Source organism: Chinchilla lanigera, unplaced genomic scaffold (genome assembly GCF_000276665.1).
Source record: "Chinchilla lanigera isolate Chin_1 unplaced genomic scaffold, ChiLan1.0 scaffold00074, whole genome shotgun sequence".
Classification (NCBI taxonomy): domain Eukaryota; kingdom Metazoa; phylum Chordata; class Mammalia; order Rodentia; family Chinchillidae; genus Chinchilla; species Chinchilla lanigera.
Genome location: NW_004955475.1, coordinates 9,670,288 through 9,694,926, shown reverse-complemented (window position 1 = coordinate 9,694,926; position 24,639 = coordinate 9,670,288). Strand labels below are relative to the sequence as shown.

General features: G+C 39.8%; 1 protein-coding gene across 5 annotated transcripts; it reads right to left on the bottom strand.

The window, feature by feature from the left end:
• On the bottom strand, window positions 1–23,765 carry Igbp1 (immunoglobulin (CD79A) binding protein 1). 5 transcript variants are annotated; one of them, XM_005401613.2, is made up of 8 exons: window positions 23,655–23,765; window positions 23,037–23,461; window positions 22,388–22,681; window positions 13,669–13,864; window positions 11,839–11,918; window positions 10,945–11,057; window positions 8,289–8,329; window positions 391–479 (listed from the first exon to the last, which is right to left on the bottom strand). In XM_005401613.2, exons 2-7 carry the CDS (start codon window positions 23,225–23,227, stop codon window positions 8,304–8,306), a joined length of 900 nt encoding a protein of 299 aa, XP_005401670.1. In that variant the 5' UTR covers window positions 23,228–23,461; window positions 23,655–23,765; the 3' UTR covers window positions 391–479; window positions 8,289–8,303. The 5 variants fall into 5 exon arrangements, with proteins under 5 accessions (XP_005401667.1, XP_005401670.1, XP_013358318.1 ...); XM_013502864.1 differs by lacking the exon at window positions 8,289–8,329 and adding an exon at window positions 5,105–5,169 and having other exon boundaries at window positions 394–479; XM_005401610.2 differs by lacking the exon at window positions 8,289–8,329 and having other exon boundaries at window positions 1–479.
• Between the last annotated feature and the right edge of the window lie 874 nt (window positions 23,766–24,639).

The following is a 24,639-nucleotide window of genomic DNA, read 5'->3' as shown; positions in this document are numbered from 1 at the left end:
TGCAGACTCATGGAATAAAAGGGATTTTATTATTTCATTTTAGAGAATTCATACACCATTGATTATACAGAATCAGTTCCCAGTGTACTTTTTGTCCACTTAAGAAAATCACAATACACCATGATGAGAATTAGTAATGTCATAACAAGATCACTAGTTATTACCTAGGGTACAAATACACACCTAATTGTTTGACCCTTTATTGAATGCAAAGCGAGAGTCAGCATCTTTGCCTTCGTTGTACACAGACAAAGCGGAGCCAGGCAGGGCGTGGTGGTAGTTTCCTTGGCAGGAAAGGTCCGAGCCCTGGAGTCCTGTTGTGCTGTGGGAAGACTAACCCATGTTCTGTCGGTTGCCATAGCCCCTTGGGTGGGTGTCCTTCCAGTCATCCCACTCCCGTGTTCTGTGCAGTACTTTCTCATCATCCTCTTTTTCCTTTTCTTCTTCGTCCTGTTGCTGAGCCACTCTTTTGCATTCAACTAAAGCCGGAAAATGAGAAAGAGGGGATGTATTGAGAGAATGCTAACAAGCATGCTGGGAGCTCTCCGCTCTGAACACAACCTCAGGTGATGAGGAATACGGCTAGCTGCTTGCCCCAGGCCCAGCAGAGGTGGGGAAGAGCACTTCTGTTGCTTCATATATTACATACTAAATAATAATAGAAAAGATGCTCTGGTGGTTTTCACAAGAAGCCAAAAGCACAAAAGGTGTCTTCTTCGGAATGAATTCCATTTTGGGAAAGAATTTTTGCTAAAATAGCCAACTCCTATCCCCAAAACAAAAATATCACTATCAATAAAAGTAAAATCCTCAACAACCCACTAAGGGAAAAATATAATTTTATGATTTATGAGTTACCAGGGAAGTGGGATCGCAGGTGATTTTTTCCTCTTGCACCCATTTCCTTTATTAGTTATATATGTGTGTGTGCATGTGTGTGCATGTGCGTGTGTGTGCGCACGCATGCACACTGCAGACTAAACCCAAGGCCTTCACATTGATCTGCATTCTCCAGCCCTTTTAAAATTTTGAGACAAGATCATGCTAAGCTACTGTTGTCTCAACCTCCTAGAGTGTTGGAATTATAGGTGTGTATCACCATGCCTGCCCTAGTTATCCCATTTGCTGTATGCCTAAAATTAAAAACCATAGGACAGTTGAACCTACCAGAAAAGAATGCCTATGTGTTTTGTATGCGCTGAGAACAGGTTCTGAGGTCCCAATGGCACTTACTAGGCAGAATACACTAAAAAGAAATAAACAAATGGCTATATTTCTCTTTTGCATGGTTTTTTCTTTGTGAAGTCAAGCAACATTTTCCTGGCTACTCTGAGTTTGCCAGCGAGAAATATTCTATAACTATAATGAAGAACGAAATATGTGGGGATCTGATCTAACAACTTAGGAGTCTGGTATTCTTTTCTTTCAACCCCTTTATTGTAAAATAAAAAATACTGACACAACTCAAATATATTAAAGAAATAAATTTTTATAAGGGGGTCTTGAGTCTCAACTTGAGTCAAGAAATAGTTCTGCAGCCTTCCCAAGTCTCTCCATGTGAATAATGTGATTCATAAGCCCCCTCTCCTTGCAAAAGTAATCACTATACTGCTTTTCCTAGTAATAACTTCCTAGGGTTTATTATAGCTTTACTGCACAAGTGTGCATCCTCAGATGGTTGCCCATTTGTATTATGTTCATTTTTCACTCAATGATTTTAGTAGAGTTGTGCAACTATCACTACAATCCAATTAAAAAATTCTACCACCTCCAAAAGATCCCTTGTGTCCATTTACAGTTTATTTCCATTCTCTCCCTCCCTCCAGCCCAGGGAATTGCTAATCTACTTTCTGGCTCGATAGATTTGCTCATGTTGGACATTTCATATAAACAGAATGTAGTCATTTGTATCTGACTTCACTTAGCACAGTTTTTCTGAGGTTAGTCTTGTCTATTTAAAAGTTTTGAAATCTTTTTTAACAATCAGGTTTCCCTTCCATTCCTTTCTTTCCTTACCGGTTTTTCTACTGAAGAAGCTGGTGAAACCTTTAGGATGTGGGGCCTGATGGGAGGTCTTAAGGTTTTGGGGATGTGTGTGTACCAGACAGTGGGACCCCAGCCCCTTCTCTCTTTGCTTCCCAGCCATCATGAGGTGCTGAGCTTTGCTTTGCTACATGCTCCCCTTACCACAGGATGAAAAGCAAAGAAGCCAGCGAACCACGGACTGAAACCTTTGAAGTCATGACCCCACTAAATTTTTTTCTTTTAAATTGATTATTTCAGGTATCCTGCCCTACCAACGGAAGCTGATTAACATAGTGATGTTTGCAGTTATTTATGCTCAATCCCTCTTACCATTCATTTATTGGGGTTTTCAAAAAAGTGATATTCTTAACTCCAATTACTTATTTATTATTACCTGGAATACTTTTATAAAGAGGGGCTTCCCCTCATCTATTACTATTTAATCAGCCCGTAGGAAAGATGAATACTTAATTCTTTCCTATCATTTCCCACTTTCAAGAAAGTAAATAGGTTCCTTATCATACCAATTTACTTTTGTTTTAAAATATAATTATGGGCTTAGAGATTGGAAAGGTTTGGAGAAGTCGTCTGAAAGAGTAGAGTTGAAACGTCTTAGGCTGTTCCATAGGGGAGATTCTGGTCAGAAGACCAGAAGGCTGACAGAAATCCTGCTGGTAAAGACCAGGCTTGAGAGGTTTCCACTGGGAAGAAATGCATTGGCTGTTGGACTCCAGACGATGTGGCTTCGCAGAAGTTTGTCTGCATTTTGCTTGTGTCCAGAGACTTTGCCTGAGTCTGAGATTAAGGGCGGTGGACTAATTAATCTGGCAGAAGAAATTTCAAGGCAGGTGAATGTTGAGGCCATGGTATGGCTGCTGCTGGGGGTTTTGAGCTGGATGTATGTTGAGAATCAAGAGCAAAGAGCCCAGAAGGACGATTTAAAATGCTCTGAGTGTGATGAAAAAGGAAGCTCCAGTAAAGCTGCGGACTGCAAAGGTAGAGCTGAGCAGATCTTGATTGCTGTGAAGGAATATGAGAATATAAAAGATGACCTGAGGGCATCACAAGTAGCAGCAAGTCTCTATGCTTTGTGGTCTCAAAACTGCGAAAGTGAAAGACTTTGCTTTGAGGAGAAAGCCGTAGAGCACCATGTTCCAGAATGGCAGAGGCAGCACCCATGTTCCAGAATGGTGGCAGTATAGAAAATTTGTTCTTCAGATTTGGATTCAGAATGCTCACCGATCCAGGTACTTGACCCCTACAGCCAAGAGAGAGGAAAACTTGGCTACTCCAGCTGGCAGCAGACCTTGGCACAATCCATGTGGTGCTGGTTTAGGCGCACGCAGAACGTAAGAGTTGTGAGGTTAAGAAGGCTTCCACCCCGACTTCAGAAGGCCTGGGAGGCCAGGCATTGTGCTGCTGAGGGGGCAATGTGTGAAGCTGTTAGTGTGAAGCTGAAGGTGCAGTACAGACCCCAGAAGTTTGGAAAAGCCAGAAACATGGATCATCTAAGGAACATTGCAAGGAGGGAGCAAAGCAGGCTTAAGAGAGACAGTGTGGGAGCTGTAAACACCAGATGGGCCATAGGGGTTGAATCACTCAAGCCCTTTGGAGCTCACAATTTGCCACAGATTGCTTCAGATGCTGGACATGGAACTACAGTACTTAATGTTTGTCCTGCTGGATTCTGGACTTGTTTTGGTCCCAATCCTTTGTGTTCCAGTTTGTAACTTTTGGAATGAAAACGTTTATTTTGTGCCATTGAATGTTGGGAGTATCTAACTTTTCCTTTGTACAGGGGCTTGCAACTAAGAGTTTGCCTTACATCTGGGAGGAGACTTGTTACTTGGACTTTTCAGCAATGCTGAAACTGTTAGGACTTTGGCAATTCTTGCAGATGGACTAAATGCCTTTTTTTTTTTTGGTACTGGGAATCAAACTCAAGACCTTGCCCTTGCCAGGCAAGTGCTTGTGCTGCTGAGCTATATCCTCAGTACCGCCCCACCACCACTTTTTGGTACTGGGAATTGAACTCACAATCTCATGTTTCCCAGGCAGGCCCTGTGCCGCTGAGCTATATCCCCGGCAACCTAAATACCTTTTGCATAAAGGGATGTGCACAAGTGCGGGGCCAGGGGTGGAATGTTATGATTCTAATGTAATATAATGTTGACAGGCTTAATATTCGTTCTTAAGGGCTCTGAAACCTGTGTTATAATGTTCAAATTGTGAAATGGTAAGAATAAGCAAATCTTTATATCTGGAACCAGTGTAAACAAATGTGTCTGCCTGCCTAACAAATGGTGGATTCTAATGGTTGATACATTGTGTCAAATTGAGAAGTTTAGAAGTTTAACTAAGGAACTCAGCAGTTCTACATCCTAGGGTGTAGAGGACTTGCCCTTAAGGCTGTAAGATGTTGTTCACTGTGTCAACTCAAGAAGTTTAGAAGTTTAACTAAGTGACTCAGCAGGGGCGTCAGGGTCCTCACTTTCTAAGTATCCTGAGCCTGTGCAAGAGCAGGGCAAGGAGATGATGTAAGTGCTAAACCCACCCCACGGTGGGTGGCTGGCTTACAATATAAGGGAGGAAAAGCGTCTTGCCTCCCCACTTGCTCTTGTTGCTTTTCTGTCCTGTGTCGCATTGAACTGTTGTCCCTGTGCCATGCCACCCTACCTTGCAGCCAGCTGAGTACAGACTGAAACCTCCACAAACGGTGAGCTAAATGAACCTTTCCTTCCTTAATTTTGGGTGTTGGGTATTTTGACTCAGCAACGAGAAGTAACTAAGACATGGGCTTAAACATGTTTGATAGGTTTCAACCAACTACAATGCTTTTTAAAAATACATTAAAAACTTTAACAGAAATTTTAAATTTATGGAAAAATTGAGTTGATAGTGCACTCAGTTCCCCTACTGTTAACACATTACTATAGTTTATGTATTACAACTAATGACCCAATACTGATAGAATATTGACAACTAAAATTCATATTTCAGTCAGATTTTGTTAATTTTTACTTGATGTCCCTTTTCAGCTTCAGGATCCTATCCAGGACACCATATTATACTTAGTTACCTGTTTCCTTAGTCTCCTCTAGGTTAGGACTGTTTCTCAGACTGTACTTGTTTGTTTTTGATGACCTGGAAAGTTTGAGGAGTGTTAATCAGATATTTTGTAGGACATGCTCAATTTGGGATTGCCTGTTTTGCTCATAATTACACTAGGGCTATGGGTACTGGAGAAAGAGACCACAGGGGTGCAGTGCTCTTCTTGTCACATCACATCAAGGGTACACATTATGCTGTCAGCCTGGTTTATCACTGATGATAACTTTGATCATCTGACCAAGATAGCATTTGCAGCTTTCCCAAATGTAAAGTTACTCATCCTGTCTTCCTTTTCCACACTGTCACTGGAAGTAAGTCCCGAAACGTAGCCTAGACTTCAGCAGTGAGGAGTTATGTTCCATCTCCTTGAAGCAGGAATATCTACCTAAACCATGGTTTATCTCAGGTTTGATCTGAGATTATAAGGAGATCTGTTTCTTTTCCCTCATTCATTAATTTATTCAATCATCTGTTTTCACCACTATGGACTCATGGGTAATTATTGTATTCCCTATTATAACCCAAACTGTTATTTTCCTGCTCAAATTCTTTCAACTTGGGCTGATTAGACTTATTTCAGTTCTTGTGTTCCTTTAGCACCTCAATTTTTTGAGCTCTTCTTTATTTACTAGCTCATCTTACATATATACTTATCCTGATTTGAACATCATACTATATATACAGTAGTGAAACATCACAATACTCCATAAACATATAATTTTTGTCAGTGAAAGTTTTAAAAGTGAAAATTTTAAAATAAATCAAGATTTGACCACTAAATGTGCTCACTGCTGCATCAACTGTTTTTGTTGTGTGTGCCACTCAGAATGAACCAAGGGCTTTGTTTGACAAGTAGGTACTTTTTACCACTGAGCTATATCCCTAGCCCCCAAATATCCTTTTTTAAGCCCAACTGGCCAATGGAAACATCAAATAGGCTATTGAGTCCTCTTGATATAACCTTAGTAGTCTTTGAATGCTTCTTCCCAATTTTTCATGCCTAACTGCTCCAAACTCATCTCAGACACATCCTGTCCCATACCTGGAATTAGCTATCTAAGATATCCTGATTCTTTCTTAGAATGGGAATGGCATCTCCATACCACAGTCTAGGTTACTAGGTATATTCATTGCTATTGGGCTAGCCTTTGTTTCTAAGCCTTTGCTTTTGTTGTTTTTTGAGACAGGGTTTCATTCTATAATTCAGGCTGGCCTCAAACTCATGGTGTTCCTCTTGCATGCTAGGATTACAGTACCATGCCCAGTTTCTAAGCCTCTTTGGTGGATAGAGTGATGGTGTGTGCTTTTACTTTTAAGCATAATTTTTCATGAGTTCATATGTAGTACTATAAGGTTTTTTGTTCTCTAACCCTTAGGATACATAAAATATTTACTATATGTTTTTGTGGCATAAAGTATGAGTATCAAAAAATTTAAAGGTGATCTAAGTTTCTTTTCTTTATAAGTAAATCACCTGATGTTTTTGTTGAGATGTCCATGGTATTTTTTCTTTTAAGTCTAGTAATTTTATTAGAGTGTGTCTTTTGGTCATTTTGGGTCAGAATTCTCAGGTATACTGTGTGCTTTCTAGTATCAATTTTTTTCTTTTTTTTTTTTTTACTTCCAGGAAAGTTTCCTTAATGTTAGTTTTTAGCACTTACATTTTTTTCCTTGCCTGGGTTTTCTTCAAATACTCCCACTATTCATATGCCAGATCTTCTTTGCTGTCTTTAATATGTCATTTTATCTCAAATCCTCTTTGTTTCCTTAGTTTTAAAAAAATATTCCATTTTTACCTCACTAGGACACTTTTTGGGTTTAGTTATTCTTGTGTCCTTCTACTTGAGCTTTCCTTTCTGAAATGATGCTTTTCCAGACATTGTTACCACATTTTAAAGTTTTCCTAACCTACTTTATATGATCCTTCCATGTTCTGTTATTTTCAGGATACCTTCTAACTCATTTTAAGATATTATATTCAGATTAAGAGGATTTGTTCTGTTTTTTTTTTTTTTGAGCATATCTTTCTGGAGCGTTTTCAATCATCTTTCCCCCCTTAAAATAATTTTGTGTGGGATTTAATCTTGATAATTCTCTGTTCATTTTTTTAAAAAGCACTGAGACATATTTCACATACCATAAAATTCATACACTAAAAGTGGGTTCAGTGGGTTTTGGTATAGTCAGAGTTGTGCAATCATCACTGCAATTTGTTCATTTAAAAATTTTTTTATTAATGCACACTCCTTGTGTAGATGTGGTACACGTACATTACACTCTAAATTCCCTTTACATCCGCTTTTCCGTCTCTCCCTCCCCCTCCCTCCATCTCTTGATCCCTTTCCCATTTGAGAAAGATCTATCTCCCTGCTTCCTATTATCTGCCTTTTGTTTTGCTCTTTATTCATAATTTGGGTTTCTCATATAAGAGAATGTAAAATGTTCTCCTGACCTCTTAGAAACACGTAGTTCAGGGAGGCTTTTCAAACTTTACAGTAGCCTCATTTCTGCTGTTTTTATATAGGTTAAAGAAACAGGGTGACTTGCTTGAAGTTCCCAGTGTGGTTCTCTCTCCTACTTTTACATGGGTCTTCTCTTTCCTTCTTCTGTATTGTTTCTGACCTCCTTAATTTCAATTCTATTCTCAGAAATTTCTCTATAGTGTGGTACCTTGTCCTGCAAGGAGAGCTGGTGGATGAATTTCCAGAGTTTATTCAAGATTAAACTGCTCCATCCCTTTCAGACTTTCAGACCACTGATCCCCTATACTCACTCATTTAGCTTTTACTAGAAGATGGAACTCCTCTGAGCTTCAAGTGTTTAAATTGGACTGCCACACTTTTTAGTAAATATACTATTTTGGAATTTGGTGAGGTCTTTCAGACAGTTTCCTACGGATACCAATAACCTGTTCATACTGTGGCTAAGGGTGATTTGCCCTTACTTGCTTTAATTTCGTGGATCATGGGGATAGACCGTGAGCCATTTTCATCATAATTATGATCTATGAGGTTTTTGTTTTTAGCATTTTTGAAGTATTTCATGTAGAAAAGTACATAAATACAAGTCTAATTTAACAAATTTTCACATGTATTGAAAATGTCCATTAATCAGTATCCAGATTAAGATACAAAACAGATTAAGATACTTACTCCTCAGAAGCCCCCTCAGGTCCAATTCCATTGAGCAGCACCTAGAAGTTTCACCCTGCTTTTGAATTCCGTATGAATAGAATCATGTAAGTCACATAAAGTTTTTAAACTTTATATGAATGGAATGCAATCTGGCTTTTTAACTCATAATTAGGCTTGTAAGATTCAGCTATAAGAACTATAATTTAACTTTACTGCCACACAACAGTCCATTGTATGAATATACAAAAAATTACTTCTCCATTTTAGTATTTATGGGCATTTGAGTAGTGTCTACTGTGGGCTCCTGCAAATAATGCTGCTATGAACAATTATGGTCTCACTCAGCTTAGATATACACTGAGGAGTGAAACAGTCACATCACGGAGGTGTACACATGTTCAATTTCCACGGAGTATGGCACTATCACTACCTCTAGACTTCCCCTCTTTCTTGTTTCCTTTATTTACGTTGGACTTACTTTGTTTTCTTTTCTCTCAACTTATTAATGTAGAACCTTAGATAGCTGATTTTATCTTCCAGTTCCACAATATTTGGGGTACAGATTCTCCCCTGAGATTTCTTCATCTTTTCATGCATTACAAGCATTTTTCTACTCTGTTCTTAAGGGCAAGAAATAATAGCTACATAAAGTCCTTATCTGCTAATTCCAACACATGAATTATCTCGGGGTTGGTACACATTGATTGCCTTTCTTCTTAAATATGAGTCACATTTTCTGGCTTTTTTTTTCATGTCTAGTAACTTAACACCGAATTCTACACATTATGAATAATACACAGGTAGTCCCTGACTTATGATGGCTCAGATTATTTTTTGACTGTACAATGATACAAGTGATACATATTCAGTGGAAGAATTTTAAATTCTGATCCTTTCTCATGCTAGCAATATGTAGTACGATTCTGCTGTTGTTGGGTGGCAGGTGCAAACCATGGCAACCAGTCAGTGATGAGATCACAAGGAAACAATCCGTACTCCACAGACTGCTGTATCACTAAGCTATGATGATTGGTAAGTGTATTAAATGCATTTTCAACTTACAACTTTTTTACTTTTGATGGGTTTATCGAGGATGTGAACCTATCTTAAGTTGAGGAGTACTGCATTGCTTTCACTCCTCCTTCTAGAGCACAGATCTTTCATTCTTGAAGGTAATTAACTTGTCTAGAACCAAATGTCAAGTTCTGTCTTGTATGGGGAAATAGCTGAGTTTTCTATTGAGTTATTTTACTCTGCGGCCATACCACCCAGAAAGCGCCCAATCTCACCCATTAAGTTATTTTAGTCTTAGCTAAGGTACTTGGAGAGTCCATTCTGTAAACAGAGTTTAGGAATCAGTCAGAGATTTTGACAAGGTTTATATACAGAAGTAGGGCTCTTCCTCTAGTATTTTGTTCTCTAGGGTATCATTCTTTACTTTTCAGCTGCTACAGTCACCGTGAACTCAGTTTTCTCATTCCTCAACCAATAAGACCACAAGTTCCTATCCACATTTCAGCTAGTCTGCATCATAGAGACTGCAGCCTGCCCACTGGTGAAAAGCAGTAATAAAAAATATATAGAAAACTCTTCCAAATGGCTACTGTTCTCTTTTTTATGCTAAAGTGGAAGTAGCATTGGAACTGGGCTTTTGAAGGCCTAAATTTAAATCCTAGCCCAATCACTTACTAACTATGGTATGGTAAATCAGTTTTCAGAGACCATGTTCTCACTTTGAAATGGGGATGAGAATGTCTGCTTTGAAGAGGGCCAGAAAAGGAAAAAAAAACCAAAAGAAACAAAAACTGAGGTTCAGAGAGACCGGATCATGTGCCATTTGTTAAGTGGCAGGAAGCAGACACATCACCCCAGTTCTGTCCTTGCTTTTTCTGCCCTATTATATTGCTTTCATCTTTCAGATGGCCACCCTCTCCTCACCTTTCCGCTTCTGAGTTCCTACAATGATCTCATCACCAAGTTGGACATCAACAATATAAGAAGTCAAAGTCCCTGTTCAAGTATCCTTCTCTCCTAAGTGCTGACTTCCTTCCACTTTACCCTACTTTTAGTCACCCCAGTGTCTTAAAGTAGTTGTTTTTATTTTATCATAATTGTAATTTCAGTTTGTAATTGTTATCCATATGAGGTGTTGGCCTGATACAACTTGCTCCACCATTATCAGAAATAGAACTACTGTCCATGGATTTTCCTATCTGGCTGTTGTTTTTAATGTCAGGATATCTGGAGAGATTCCAAACCTATGCTATTAAAAAACAAAAACAAACCTTTTTTTCTTAGTACTGGGGATCAGTAGTACTGGGGAATCAAATGCGCACTCTACCAGTGAGTCACATCCCCAGCCCTTTTTAAATTTTATTTTGAGACAGGGCCTTGCCAAGTCGTCCAGGAATCCTTCGGTCTTAGCCTCACAAGTAGCTGGTATTTCAGACATGTGCCAGCATACCTGGTGAATCTTTTCTTTCTTTTCTTTTCTTTCTTTTTCTTTCCTTCTTTCTTTCTTTCTTCCTTCTTTTTTGGCCTAGAATCTTTCAATTACTCAGAATCTTTGCCCAGACTACTTCTGTTCCTAAAGGGTGACAATACTTGATCAGAGTTTAACTTTGAGGGAGTAAGGAGCCAATAGCACAAGTACTTTCTTCCTACCCCTTCATACCTGATGTTGCCTTGGTTATTCCCTGGTCTGGTAATGCTCCATATTTCCGATGCTGCTCATACCAGTCACTCACTGTCATAGTTGCCAGACTTGGATAACCAGCTCCAAATACTCTGTAAAAATCACATTGTTTTCAGAAAACTAAACAAAAATAGCAGCATTAAAAAGTCTCTTCACTTCAAATGACAAGGCCTGTGCCTGTTTCAGCTTTGTTTCCCTCCTATAGAGATGTGCAAAAAGCACCCAGAAAGGGACATTAAAGTCAGACTTTTCATGAGAAGATAATCTAATGCCCCAAACTAATGCCCCACAAAGCAGTGACGACACTGTGAAATGGAATTTGTAGTTAACTGCTCTGAAAGGTGCAGAGGAGACTCTCTTGCCACCTTAAGGAACAGCATCAATACCTTAAAATTAAATAACAGATAAGCAAGAATGTCCTTCTGAGAGCTGCAGCTAAAGGCAACAAGAATGGCAATAATGAAGAAAGTTTTTAAGTATACCATTGGATTATTTATCTTCCTGTTTTATTAGATTCCTTATGCAAATGTCTGAAAAAGACAGACTTGGATAATGTTATCAGGACAGTTAAAAAGCACTGTGTTTTTTGGTTTGTTTTGAGACAAAGTCTCACTACATAGTTCAAGTTGGTCTTGACTATGTAGCCCAGGCTGGCCTTGAACTCAACAGCAATTCTTCTGCTTCAGTCTGCTAAGTGGTGGCATTACAGGCATCAGCTACCATGCCCAGCTAGGACAGTTAATACCATTTTAATGACAGAACAGCCTCTACAGGTTAAGCCATAACTTTTCCACAATGCCCGCTCTTTATGCATTGCCATAAAATCACAAAAACAGAAACTGCAAAGGCAAACCACTTTCTAGCACTACCTACTTGGCTTGGGTCGTGTCCCGAGTGAGTATGAAGGATTTCATTGGAGGTCTGTCCTGAAGAGATGAGTGAGAAGTTGATGCCTGAGAAAAAAATTAATTTCAGAGGTGCATTTGCCATTTTATCCATGCTATGATGCCCGTTCTTGCTCTTCAGTAGTCTGCTGCTAAATAGGTTAGTTATCATGGGATGGGTTGGGTCCCGCCACGCCTCTTATGTGTGCATATATGCACACATGTGCTCTCCTGCCTTCTTTTCTTCTACCATGAGACGCTGCAAAAGGAAGTTTGTATCAGATGTGGCCTTGGACTTCCCAGCCTCTAGAAACTATAAATAATAAATCTCTGTTCTGATTTAAGGGGGGAAAAAAGAGAATTTTAGTGATGTAAAAGCTCAAGATTCACCTGTTCTCTACTTATTACTCTTTAACATATAACTCCCCTGAGAGAGCTTGAATACCTTGCTACAAAGAGAGAAAGGAAAAATTCTCCCAGGGATCTTTTTTATAAGGAAAAAATTACTTGGCTTTAAAATACCCCCTCCAAAGAGGGAGAGGGAGACTCTAAAGTCCCCTTCTGTGATCCATCTAAATGCCTTGAGCTGAATTTGATGCCCTTTTCCTCAGCCTGGCTTTCAATAGAAAAGCTGAATTATTAAGACCTTTCTACAACCCCTTTCCATGTACTTACACTATTAATTGTCAAGAACTCTTACATGTTTTAAAAATGGATGCTCCTAAACCAAAGGGTGAGATAGGTTAGCAGTTTTTGTATGAAGGTAATAAAAAGATTTCATGGAACCTGAGCATACCAGGGGCAGACTGAAACAAAGCATGGCTAAACAAAAGGTACTCACTTGGTTCCAACTACAACATCTCCAGAGCCAATTCCAATACCACATGAAAGAGCATTTTTAAAAAAAATCACCAAAGAAGGGGACATGGCAGGACTCAGAAGAGCCCAGCTTCAAAATATTTAAAAACCACTCATCTAGATAAGGGCCCTTACACGACTTTAGAATACTAATTGTTCATTCTTTTATCCTTTAACTCAAAGAATTAGGTTGACGTTATCTTGAGGCAAGAGCTCAGGGGCTAGTTGGTACAAATTAAATTTGGAAGAGTCTCTGAGGACTTAAATAAATGCCCGTGACCCATTGATAAATTCAACCTAGTTCACAATGTATCCTCTACCAAAGAGCAAGTGGAAGCTGAGCCTGCTTTTTTGAAGCAGCAGCTCCAAAAGACGGTTATTTTCAAGTATAGTCAAAGCTGTGTTACACCACGTTTTCTTTACCAACATTCTGTGCATAGAAATGTCACTATACTAGTACTAGCCTCCTACTTGGGAGATTTAAAAGTATGAGCTCATTTTTGTATAAGGTTAAGTTCCAATTTCTCCCCCAACCTAAATACATTCCCTGGTCTTTTGCTTCATCCTTTTCTTTCTCTTCTCCAATTTTGTTTTCCTTATCCATTCCTAGCCCTTTCTATTACAGTTAAGCACACTTTTAAGGCCTTTCTCCCTCCTTATACCTTCCTCCAACAGCTACAACTTTCCATAGCCAAAACCACTTTTTATTTCAGGAAACCCTGTCTCCCATGCTATGTCACAAAATTAAAAATAACTAAAAGTGTGTTACAGATTAGAAAGCCCTGGAAATACTATAACCTAAAGAAAAAGAAACTTTAGTAAACCATCAGTCTTTCTCTACTCATGCTAATATGAACAACGATCGTATGAAAACTTACAAAGATTTTAATTTGATTCTATCCCAAAGAATATTCAAATCTCTGACAGTAGCTTTGCTTACATGGACAGTGACCAGGCTTACCTCTTTTGAAGAGTCTTTTTCTATCAGGATCTTCATTTCCTGGTCAATGCTCTCAATCTCTTCTAAGCTGATTCCAATCCACCTCTGAAGGTGAAGGAGGTAATATTCACGAACTTGCTCATCATCTGCTTGACCATTTTCTACAGCAGATTTCAGGGCAGACAACCTATGCTCCACCTCTTTCTTCCGCTTGTATCTGTTTCACAGAAAAGCATTATCCATGAGCTTAAAAATAAAAGAGAAATTATTTCAAAAGAAAACCACAGTAATATTTTACCTTTTCAAATGTCCAGCATGTAGATTTCCACATTGGCAGGAATACTTATTTTATAACCCAGAGTTTGTTACAAGACAGTTTACCAGACTACAAAGTCAAGGAAGGGCCAGGAACGACTGAGATATAACATTCTGAAGCCAGAAAAATATAGATGTGACCTGATCTCAACAAGTCCTGCAATCAAAGGATGAGAATATCTTAGCCACTTGATTCTATCAACTTTTATTTGGCTGAGTGTTTAGTATCACTCAGTGCTTCCCCTTACAGTGTTCTATTTGAGTTACATATTCAGAGAATTATAGACTCTTAGGGCTCATTTTATCTGCCACTGATACAGGAATTCCTTGTGAAACAGCCTAAAAAATGGTCATTTCTTTTCTTCTTCTGAGCAAAACATTCCAAGTTCTTGTGACTCATCTTTATTTAATGACTCGTAACCACCTTGGCTGCCTTTTTCAGGATGTACTCTATCATCATCTATCAATACCTCCAGAGTACCTATTGTGTGACAAGTACTGTTAGCACTGGAAACAACAGTTTATAAAAGAACATCCTTGCTTTCATGAAGCTTTCATTCTAGCAAGAGAAGATAAAAGAAACAGATGAGTCAGATGGTGATAAGTACTATGAAGCAGTAAAAAGCATGGTCAAGTGGACAGAGTGACAATGCAAAAACAGGAGTGCTATTATATACAAGGTAGTCAGGAAAGACCTCTCTCAAGAAGTGGTATGAGTAAAGGCTTCAAGAAAACAAGGAAACAAGCCATACCAATAAGTGGAAGACTGTTCTAAGAGAAAAATACAAAGGCCCTGGGGAGGGACAGTACCTGGCCTGGCACACTGGGGACAGAAGGCCAGTGTGGGTGGAATGGAGTGAGGACTAATAAGAAATGAGGTCAGAAAGGTAGCCAGGACCATAACACGTAAACTTTGTAGGTTACGATACCCAAATACCAAATACCAGGAGGTACTGTGAGTGACATGCAAAAGCCACTAGAGGTTTCTGAATAGAATACAGGACATGCACAGAACATTAAGATTTTTTTTTAAAAAAATGCCACTTTGTTGTATGGAGTAGGACCTGGGAGACAAGGGTACAAGCCAGGAAAGCAATTAAGAGGATAATGCCACGAACAAGGTGAGACAATGACTTGAAATAGGAAGGTAGTGTTGGAAGCAGTGAAATGTAGGTTTATTTAAAATGTAAAACAGGTCAAATTTACTTACTGGATGTGAGGGCTTGAGATAGAGATGAGTCAAGGAAAAAAATGCCAAGATTTCCAAAAGAAGTATCTTGAACTGTGTGCCTGGAACCCCACTCCAGACCTCCAGAACCAGAAACTCCTCTGCAGATACTTACCCAAATTGGAAGTCTTAGCCTAAAGTCCATGGAATGAATGGGGGGGTGGTGTGTTTGAACCTCTTAAAATTTTATAGACTCTACATGTATATTTTCTTTCTCTTTTTCTAGAGAGAGGTCTTATGAAATTATCATGAGTTCATGATTCATGAAAAGTCAAGAACCAGTGCTCTAGAAACACTTTATTGAGCTGGGCGTGGTGGCGCACACCTGTAATCCCAGCACTCGGGAGGCTGAGGCAGGAGGATCATTGCAAGTTCAAGGCCATCCTGGGCTACAAAGTGAGCTCAAGGTCAGCCTGAACTGCATAGCGAGACCCTGTCTCAAAAACAACAACAACAAAAAAGAAACACAGTATTTTAGGCTCTTCTGTTCCTTTTACTCAAGGAGTGGGCATTTTCTGTTACAAACAACTGTCATATCATCACCATGGGAGCCTCCTGAGTGAAACACTACAAAGGTCAGTTCCTAGCTCATGAATGCTACTAGGGATATTACTTCTGGATGTTCAATCAGTTCTACTGCTATCCCCTACCCTTTCCTGGACGGACCTACATCACAGGACAAACAACAGGAATATATACAACCCAGGGTAAATTCTGGATTAGCTAGTGATCCTGTAAGGTGCTTTTGCTTCCTTTTCCACACTCCTTGTGCATGGCTCATACACTCTGCTCTCTCCCTTCTTTTCTACTTTCTTGCTTCTATGACTTTGCTCTTTTATCTTTTGGACTTCTGACTCCTCAGTACCTGTTCTTTTAGGTATGTTTTTAAAATATTTTTATCTTGGCAAAAGAAGCCTTTCTTCAAATGAGAACTCATATTGAAAGCTAGTAAGATAAACTCTGCCTTGGTGAAATCAAAGGAAAGTTACCAACACTACCCAAGGAGAAATCTTAGGCCTCCAAGGCACAGGCTGACAATCACTATCCTAGACTTTTGTCAATATCCTAGATTCCCCATGGTAGGACATTATATAGAAACTTACAATCTCCTACCGCTATGATCCTCCTGACTCTGGGAAACTTTCACCATTCCCTTGTTCTGTTTCCAAGCTGACGAAGAGTGGTAAGGAGTTATAAATTTGTGTCAAATGGGTTAACTACAAACCCCTATGATCAAAGTTTGACTTTTGTTCATTTTTTTACAGAGCTCCATACTGCCAGTCTCCCACGCAGCTAGAATTCAAGTATGTGCCACAGAGCCCTGCTTACCCTTCCTTCTTTACTCTTGTCTTTAAAGGAGCTGTCTTTGTTACTCCACTTTTCCTTTCGATCTAGGCTCCCACTCACATTCTTCCAGGCTGCATTCTCACCTGCCTGTCATTAGCAGTTACACCTTTTCTCTCAACTGGTGCCTTTTCACCTTAGAAACACCTTACCTTTCCTCAACCCATTTTTTTTTTATCTTTTCAAATGAGAACTCTTCTTTTTCTATGCTTTAGAGGGTACAGTATGAGAACTGGGAAATTGAAGACCTAAGTTTAAATCCTACTAGCTATAATTTCACGTAAGTCAATTCTCAAAGTCCATTTCTGCATCTTTAAAAATGAAGGTCTACTTCATGGGGTTAAGAGAATCAAATGGAAAATTTCACATGAAAATGCTTTGCAAGCAGCAATACAAAAATTGGCATAAAGAAAATTGAGGCTACAAGGGGCTAGGAGATGCCTGATCTAATAACTGACAGAAATTCGTTATCTCATGCCTGTGATTCCAAATGATCTTTTTCTATTATACATATTGCCTCCATCTTTCAGATTACCACTTTATCCGGCCCTCCCAAAACACCTCCAAGTTCTTACCCTGATATAATTACTGGGCTGGACACCAAGGGATACAATTAAGACACTAAGACACAATTAGTAAAGGTCTCTGACCTTGAGGAGTTGCAAATCTAGACACAGTTACACCGTGATTAACATGAACTAAATGCTATAGTATGGAGGAAAGATCCCTAGGGAGAAGCTTCAAAGGACTCAACATCTGCTCTCTCCATGCTTCTGTAAATCCTTCTATTTGTATCTTGGTGAGTCTCTTACCTCTGCTCTTTCCTTTTTTTTTGGTACTGGGAATCAAACTCAGGTCCCTGCTTGTCAGGCAGGCACCGTGCCACTGAGCTATATATACCCTAGCTCTTTCCCTTCTTTCCTCCTTCAGCTTGGCCCAAGGTTTGGTCCTTAGCTGTTTTTTCTTTTATGCAGTTTACCTTGGCAAATTCATCCATATTCACCAAAGCAGGGGGGGTCCTAAATGTTTTTTTGCATCAGTCGTAAAAGTCTATTAAGTTTTAGTTGTGTATTTCTACATGTCTATGGAAATGGCTATCCAATTGTCACTTTAGGACTGAAATTCTGTAGATCTCAAACTAGACTCATTACTTACCCAGCTTCTACTTCATTTCTGTCAGAAGAATGGAGATGGTGTTAATCAATCAAACTCACATTCACTCTTCAAACATGGGAATTAGAGGATATATGTGAATAAACAGGTTTGAGAGAGAAAAGACATACCATTTAGGTATTTCATTTACAATGGTCGCTGCACCTAAAGTCATGAGTTGGGGGGGCTTACAGAAAGTAAGTAAGGATTTAAATAGAGTATGTGTGTGTGTGTGTGTGTGTGTGCGTGTGTGTGTGTTTGTGTGGTGCTAGCGATCAAACCCAGGCCTTGTGCACACTAGGTAAACACTCTACCACTGAGCTACACCTACAGCTCCTAATAATGTTTTCTAACTGCTTCTTACAATATAGTCTCTGATAGCTCTAAGTTCATTTTTATCACTTGATCCTAGTTGGGAGTACCTGTTAACTTACCTTTCTGTATCTTTTCCCTTTCAATATTTTATACGCATCACCTCCTAATGCAGACCTCTGCCTATATTACTCAGTTTTTGCCAAACTAAACTATTATCCATTCCCTATACATACCCCAATCTACCTGGCTTTGGGCTTTTGTTTGTGTTGTTTTTCCCTGTTTGTCAACAGTAAATAATGCTTGAGCACCTCCTACAGGCCAGGCCCTGTGCTAGGCATACTACACTGAAGAAAAGGGAAATGGCTTCTGCTTTCAAGGAGTACACATTCTAGTACAGGAGACAAAACCCAGGAACAGACACATGAAATAACTGCACATGAGATAAGTGCCATGAAAGAAACAAACATGGTGCAAAAAGAAAGTCCTCTCCACAGTTAAAATGAGACCTAAAAAATGAATTTGCTATATGAACAGCATTCCATGCAAAAAGAACATGTATAAAGATTCTACACAAGGAAAGAGATACGTCTGTCTAAAGAACTGAAAGGCAACCACTGTGGCTAGATCTAATAAATAAGGGGAGAATGACACAATGAGATTGGAGAGATAAGCACCAGACCATGGAGGGCACTATAGTCAGTGGTTTGGCTATCTCAAGAGGGAGATTCTGATGGCCTAGAATAAGATATGCTAGTGGAGACGCAGAGTGATAGAAGGACAGAAGATACCTTGTGTGGACAGAATACACTGGATGAAGAAATCTGGAAAAAGGGAGTTGACGCTAACACTTAGGTTCCTTGCTTACAAATCTGGGAAAGCTGTGGTGAACTCACTGAGATAGTAAAAACCTCGGCATAGGGGCTCACTTGGGTTCAAAAAGTCAAGGGTTTGGGCTGGGGTTTAGCTCAATGGTAGAGCACTCACCTAGTGTGTATGAAGCACTGGGTTCAATTCCCAGCACCAAGAAAAAAAGAGTCAAGGGTTTAACTGTATGGCATGTTAAGTTTGACAGATCTGTGAAACACTCAAGGGTACTGCAAGTACAGATCTGATGGTTACAAGGGGTCTGGGTTAGTGATATGAATATGAGAATCAGTAGCATAAAAATAGTGTTGCTATGTGTCAAATACTTTAAAACATGGTCAGTGATCAAGCTTGCAGGCCAAAGAAACTAAGATATCTTCTTGTGTTTGCTTAAGTGGATCTTTTAACTTTCTAAATAAACATCCAGGACTAATATAGTGCCATATGCTGCAAAACTTTTGTTATTGTAGAAAGCCACATTATTATGATGTATTGAGAGCCTTAAAACAGTCAAACCCGTTCATCTAGTCACTGATCCTTCTAGAAATCTACCCCAAGGGAACAGTGACAGAAGTAGTTAAGGTCCTGGGTTCAATACCCATACCAAAAAAAGTTTGTTCATAGTATTACTCATGATAGCAAAAAAATAGCCTAATATTTGACAACAGATTAGTTTAAATAATTACGGTACAACTATAGATTCAAATATTACATAACCATTAAGTATTATGGTTTCAAAACACATGGGGAAATACAATATCAGGTTAAAAATCAGGATAAAAAGCTGTATTTACCATATCATTCCAAATTTATTAGCTAAAATAACTATATATTTGAAAGAAAACACACCAGAAAGGTAACAATAACATCTATGAATGCTAGGATTAATGCTTATTTTTGATTTTTAAAATATTTTTGTTTTGCATACTTTTACATTTAGAAAAATCTGTAATTTCTATTTTTAACCATCTTTAAGACTCAGCTTACATGTAGTTACATTGTAAAATCTTCTCATTCATCCAATCATACGTGAACACTCCCTCACCTTTCTCCACAACACTGTTATCTCTATGGTGTTTACAGTTACTTTTGAATAGTTACTTGGATACAAAATTCACTGTTATGCCGATGGGCTGCTCTCAATTTCTTACCGAGGATAGAATACTGAATTCTACTTTGTATCAGTCTATCCTATATTCTCAAACAACACTCACTGTCAGTCACTATCCTGAAATCACACTTTATTATTCTTCATAGCCCTTACCTCCTGAATTTACTTTATTATTTAGTAGCTTATTGTTTGTCCCCACTAGAATAAAAGCTCCTTGATGGCACTGATTTTGTCTGGTTCTCTAATATCCAGAACAGTTCTCAGCACACAAGAAGATCTCAATAAACATTTGAATAAATCAACCAATTTTTAATTCTCTAGACCAAACTTCACCTCTGAGCTTCATGCTATCAGATACCTCTAGTTGGATGTCTTCCAGGTATTTTCAACTGAACATGTGCTAACAGTGAATGTATATTTTCCCCAACCCCTGAGTTGTTCTTCCTCCTCTATTCTCCATCTCAGTGAATTCCACAGCCATTCCCCTAAGTCAGAAACTTGGACATCTTCCTTGCTGTTTCTTTCTACTTCACCTCCCATAATCAATTAGTTCATCAGGTTTTCTGCAGATTCAACCCTCCTAGTGAACTGTCATCACCTGTGACCTAACTGGGCCTAGTGTGATAGTTAAAATGCAAGCATGACCATGTTACTTTTATAAAAGAAACAGAATTGTTCATTAGATCCCAGTTACCAACCTAAGCAAGCCCAACCAACCTAAAAGACCAACCTAAAAAGTGTGACCAACCTAAAAAGAAGCTAACATTTATAAAATCCTATATACTAGATATTATACAGTTTTAAGTGTTTATCTCATTTATGCTTAACCCTAAGAAATATGTACCATTACTACTTAGATTTCACATAGGAGGAAACCTGAGGATCAGATAGGCTAAATAACTTATACGAAATCCAAAGATTTATAAATAAGCTGGGATTCAAACCCAGGTTTCTGACTCTGTAACCCATACTCTTGGCCACAAATATATAATCATGGCTGACCTTGAGTGGTCATTCTATCAGACACTGCGCTAAATGCTTTATAGGTATTCCTCTTTTAGTCTTCATAAGGTATTCTCTGAGGAAGGAGCTATTATTACCTCAATTTTATAGCTGGGGAAGGCAAGTAACTTGCCCTAGATCACAGAGTAATTAAATGATGGAACTGGGATTCAAACACATTCCCAAGCTCTTAGCAATAAGCCTTTCTCACATTCTAAGCGCACCTTGGTTTCCAGCCTACATTCTTCAGCATCATTCCTTCCTCCTCTTTCACATTCTCTGTGTACCATCATCACTTAACTGTTTGAGTGCTGCTCCTCTCCCACATTGTCCCACTCCACCACAGTTTCCTTGGCAGCGCATTTGTTTACGTACTGACTATCCTGAGTATTGCTCAGGCAGATGTGTTTTCAACCAGTCAGTTCTTGTATTGAATAAATGTAATAAAATTGTCTTTTTATATTTCCTGTTATCTTATAAAAATTAACAAAAAATATGCAATTTGTGGTCATCCTTTATTTACATAATTGGACTGGTAAGTGGTTAATGTCCCAGTGGTTTTACTAATGCCATTATTTCTGCTGGCTAATGCCTTCCTCTCTGTTTCCTCTGTACAACAGTATTTATCCTTAACTCATGACAGGAATTACCCTTTCCAGGGGGCCTTCTCTTCCCCGCACCTTTGGATATGTGCCCTCACAGTACCTTGTGTATCTCTCTATCACACCAATTTAAACTGATATTCTGTTCCTATATGCGTTTTCCTCACCATAGTATGAACTCCTCCCAGGCAAGGACCACTCATGCTCATACAAATGCCCATACAGTTTGTATCCCCAGTGGTTAGCATAATTCTAAGACACTGTGAATAATTACACTGTGCAATTATTTTAAAAAATAACTTCCATAAATAGTTACTGTTTAAAAATAATTAAGAGCATAAGCAACTTTTTCAAGGTCACATAAAAAAATGGTGCCAGAACTATGGTACGTTTAAAATGCTACACATCCAATTCAGTAATCTTGTTAGAACAGCGCTACTCAATAAATAGAACATAAATGGACAACCCCTCTGAGATGTGTGCCTTTCAGAGACATTCACCGCATGTGTATATTATGCTGTGTTGCGGAAAAGGTTGCAAGACACTTTGCTAAAATACATTGTTGCCATTTGCAACCACAAGCTAGCAGCGGTCTAACGGTTAGATACAATCACCTCCACAAGGCAGAGGCTTTTTGAAAAACTCAGGAAAGTGCTCTCCCCGGAGCTTATGCTCAGTAAGAACCAAGACATACGCACACAAAACACATGCACCCCCCCAATTCTGTCTTTTACACACACAAAAACACATGCATCTCCCCCCAAATGCACTGTCACTGCACCACTCGAATGATAGCTACTGACCCACCTCTCTATTTTAGCCTTTCTTTGAGATGCCATAGCAACGAGGTTAGTATAGGCCACGGAGTGACTAGCAGTGTTATTTTCAGTTGAGTTGTTCTTGGTTTTGGGAAGCTGAAACTCTGCCACATGATAATAATGGCACTGAGTCAAGTAGTTTATAAAATGTTCTCGAGCCTGCTGTAAATGATCTAGACGCTTGCTCGGGTTGACTTGTTTCATGGTGAGGGCTCCTTGAAACGCTGGCACCATCAGGTACTTCAGGTCGATGGAAGCAATTTCTTCTAAATCTTCGTTTCGGCTGGAAAGAGCAAAAAGGAGGCTGTGAAGCCTGGCTGAGCATTCAAACTGTGGCCCTTGCTTCCTCGGAAAGAGGAGGGCTGGGAGCGAGTGTAACAAAGGAACAGCAGCCAATTTGAAACTAAGTGGCTGCGTTCACACCCAATGCCTATGCAGCCAGCAGACACTAGGGAGCAGAGTCGTGTCAATCAACCATCTCGGATGTGAGGTGGAAAATGTAAACAATGTACACAAGATCGCAGCGAGAAGTAGATACAAAAGGGTCTTAATGGCTTTCTCCACCCAAGCACAATGGCTCTACCCTTGATAACCAGCATCACCTTTGCTTTCTGCCATTATTACCCTTTCCCCCATACCTGAACAAATTCAGTTGCGATAACATTTCAGCAGCCTTCTCAAGTAGGTCCAGTCCCTTGAACACTTTATCCTGGATTACCCTGGAGCCGGTCGGTTCATTCGCTACTTCTATTTCCTCCAGCAGCTGTTTGCTGGTTTCGAACAGCTCCGGAAGGCGAGGCAGCTGTAAGCCGTCTTCTGACGCTGCCATCTTGGAGAGGGAGGAACCCAGAGAAATTGACTTCCGGGGTCAAAGGCAACCTCACTGAAGTGAGGCGTGCCCACAAAACACACACCGGAAGTGGTGCTGCATTGACCCTGCACTGGCCAGTCCCTGCATTGTTAGCAAAGCGTCGAGGGACTCCTGTGAGCAGCAATTTGCCGGCCCTGGCAACCGTTTCCATGGACTCATTTCACCGGGAATCCTGTTATAAGCCATAGGCATCTGTTAAAAGCAAACACAAACAAAACTAGGCGCTGTTCTGTGATCTGCTTCTCGTGGCCAACACTGGGCTGGGAAGTTTCGTGAGGTCTCAGACTCAGGGGTGGCGAGGCTGAATTCAGAAAAGGAGAAAAAGCTTGTGAGGGCGAGTGCGGGCACGGGCGCGCTTTAGGAACAGCTAAGGAGTGCGTCTTACCTCGCGAGTCGCTCCTTACATTGAGTCCTGACAGCCAGGCGCTCCGGCTACCGCGCCGCTCTCACAGTTCGAAGGTCTGGTCGCAGCAGTGAGACGTGCAAGTGGCGCCCCCTTCCGGTTTCTGTCACCCACCAGAGTTCCGGGTTCCGCCCAATCAGTCCTCGGATACCCGGTTCCCCTTCAAGTCACCTTTCCTCTCCACCTACTCCCCTACGCCCTCCGGACTGGCACTCTGTGGAGCCTTTCCTTAGCCTAGATAAAGGGGTAACCTGCGACTTCTATCTCCCCACAGCCGGTCTCTTTCAGGCCACCTAGTCCCCAGGTCAAAAGTTACTTCCTCTGTGCAACCCTCTTTGGCTCCCCCCCCCCACCCCGCGCCCCTCAACTGCCTAGTCAGGGTTTCTTCTATCACAGCGCCCACCACACTGTATAATAGCTAGCGATTTACAGATGTATCACTTACCAGAAAGAATCCCTGGCTGGATGCACCTCTCTAGCTAGACTGAATAGTTATAAACAGAAAAATAAGTATAGTAATCCATTTGGAAAGGAGCCCAATCACGCAGAACTGGGCTCTTTAATACATGGCTGCCAAGCATTTGAATGTGGCTATTTTAAATTGCGATGTGATGTATGTATAAACTACACACCAGATTTCGAAGACATTACCAAAAAAAGGAATGTAAACTCTATCCCGATACTTTTTACGTTGACTACATGTTGAAATGATAATATTTCAATATGTTGGGTTAAATATTCTTAAAAAAATTAGTTTCAATTGTTTCTCCATTTTTAAAAAACAAACTACTAGAAAATTTAAAGTTACATTTGTGGCTCACATTTTTGTACTAAACAGTAATGAGGTAAAATACAATTGCAGGACTTTGAAAGAAAGGACATCATTGCTTTCAGCAAATCAGTATAAATATCTAACTGATTACCTTCAGACACTCCCTGAGTTGAGGAGATTTAGGTAGAAGGTGCG

Excerpts from the sequence above, each read along its gene's own strand:
- Igbp1 (XM_005401610.2), bottom strand. The coding sequence starts at position 23,227 with ATGGCAGCGTCAGAAGACGGCTTACAGCTGCCTCGCCTTCCGGAGCTG. Across the intron at positions 13,865-22,387 it reads AGAAAGGCTAAAATAGAGAG|ATACAAGCGGAAGAAAGAGG; the intron begins GTGGGTCAGTAG and ends TCTGTGAAACAG. Across the intron at positions 11,919-13,668 it reads AAAAAGACTCTTCAAAAGAG|GCATCAACTTCTCACTCATC; the intron begins GTAAGCCTGGTC and ends TTTTTTTCTCAG.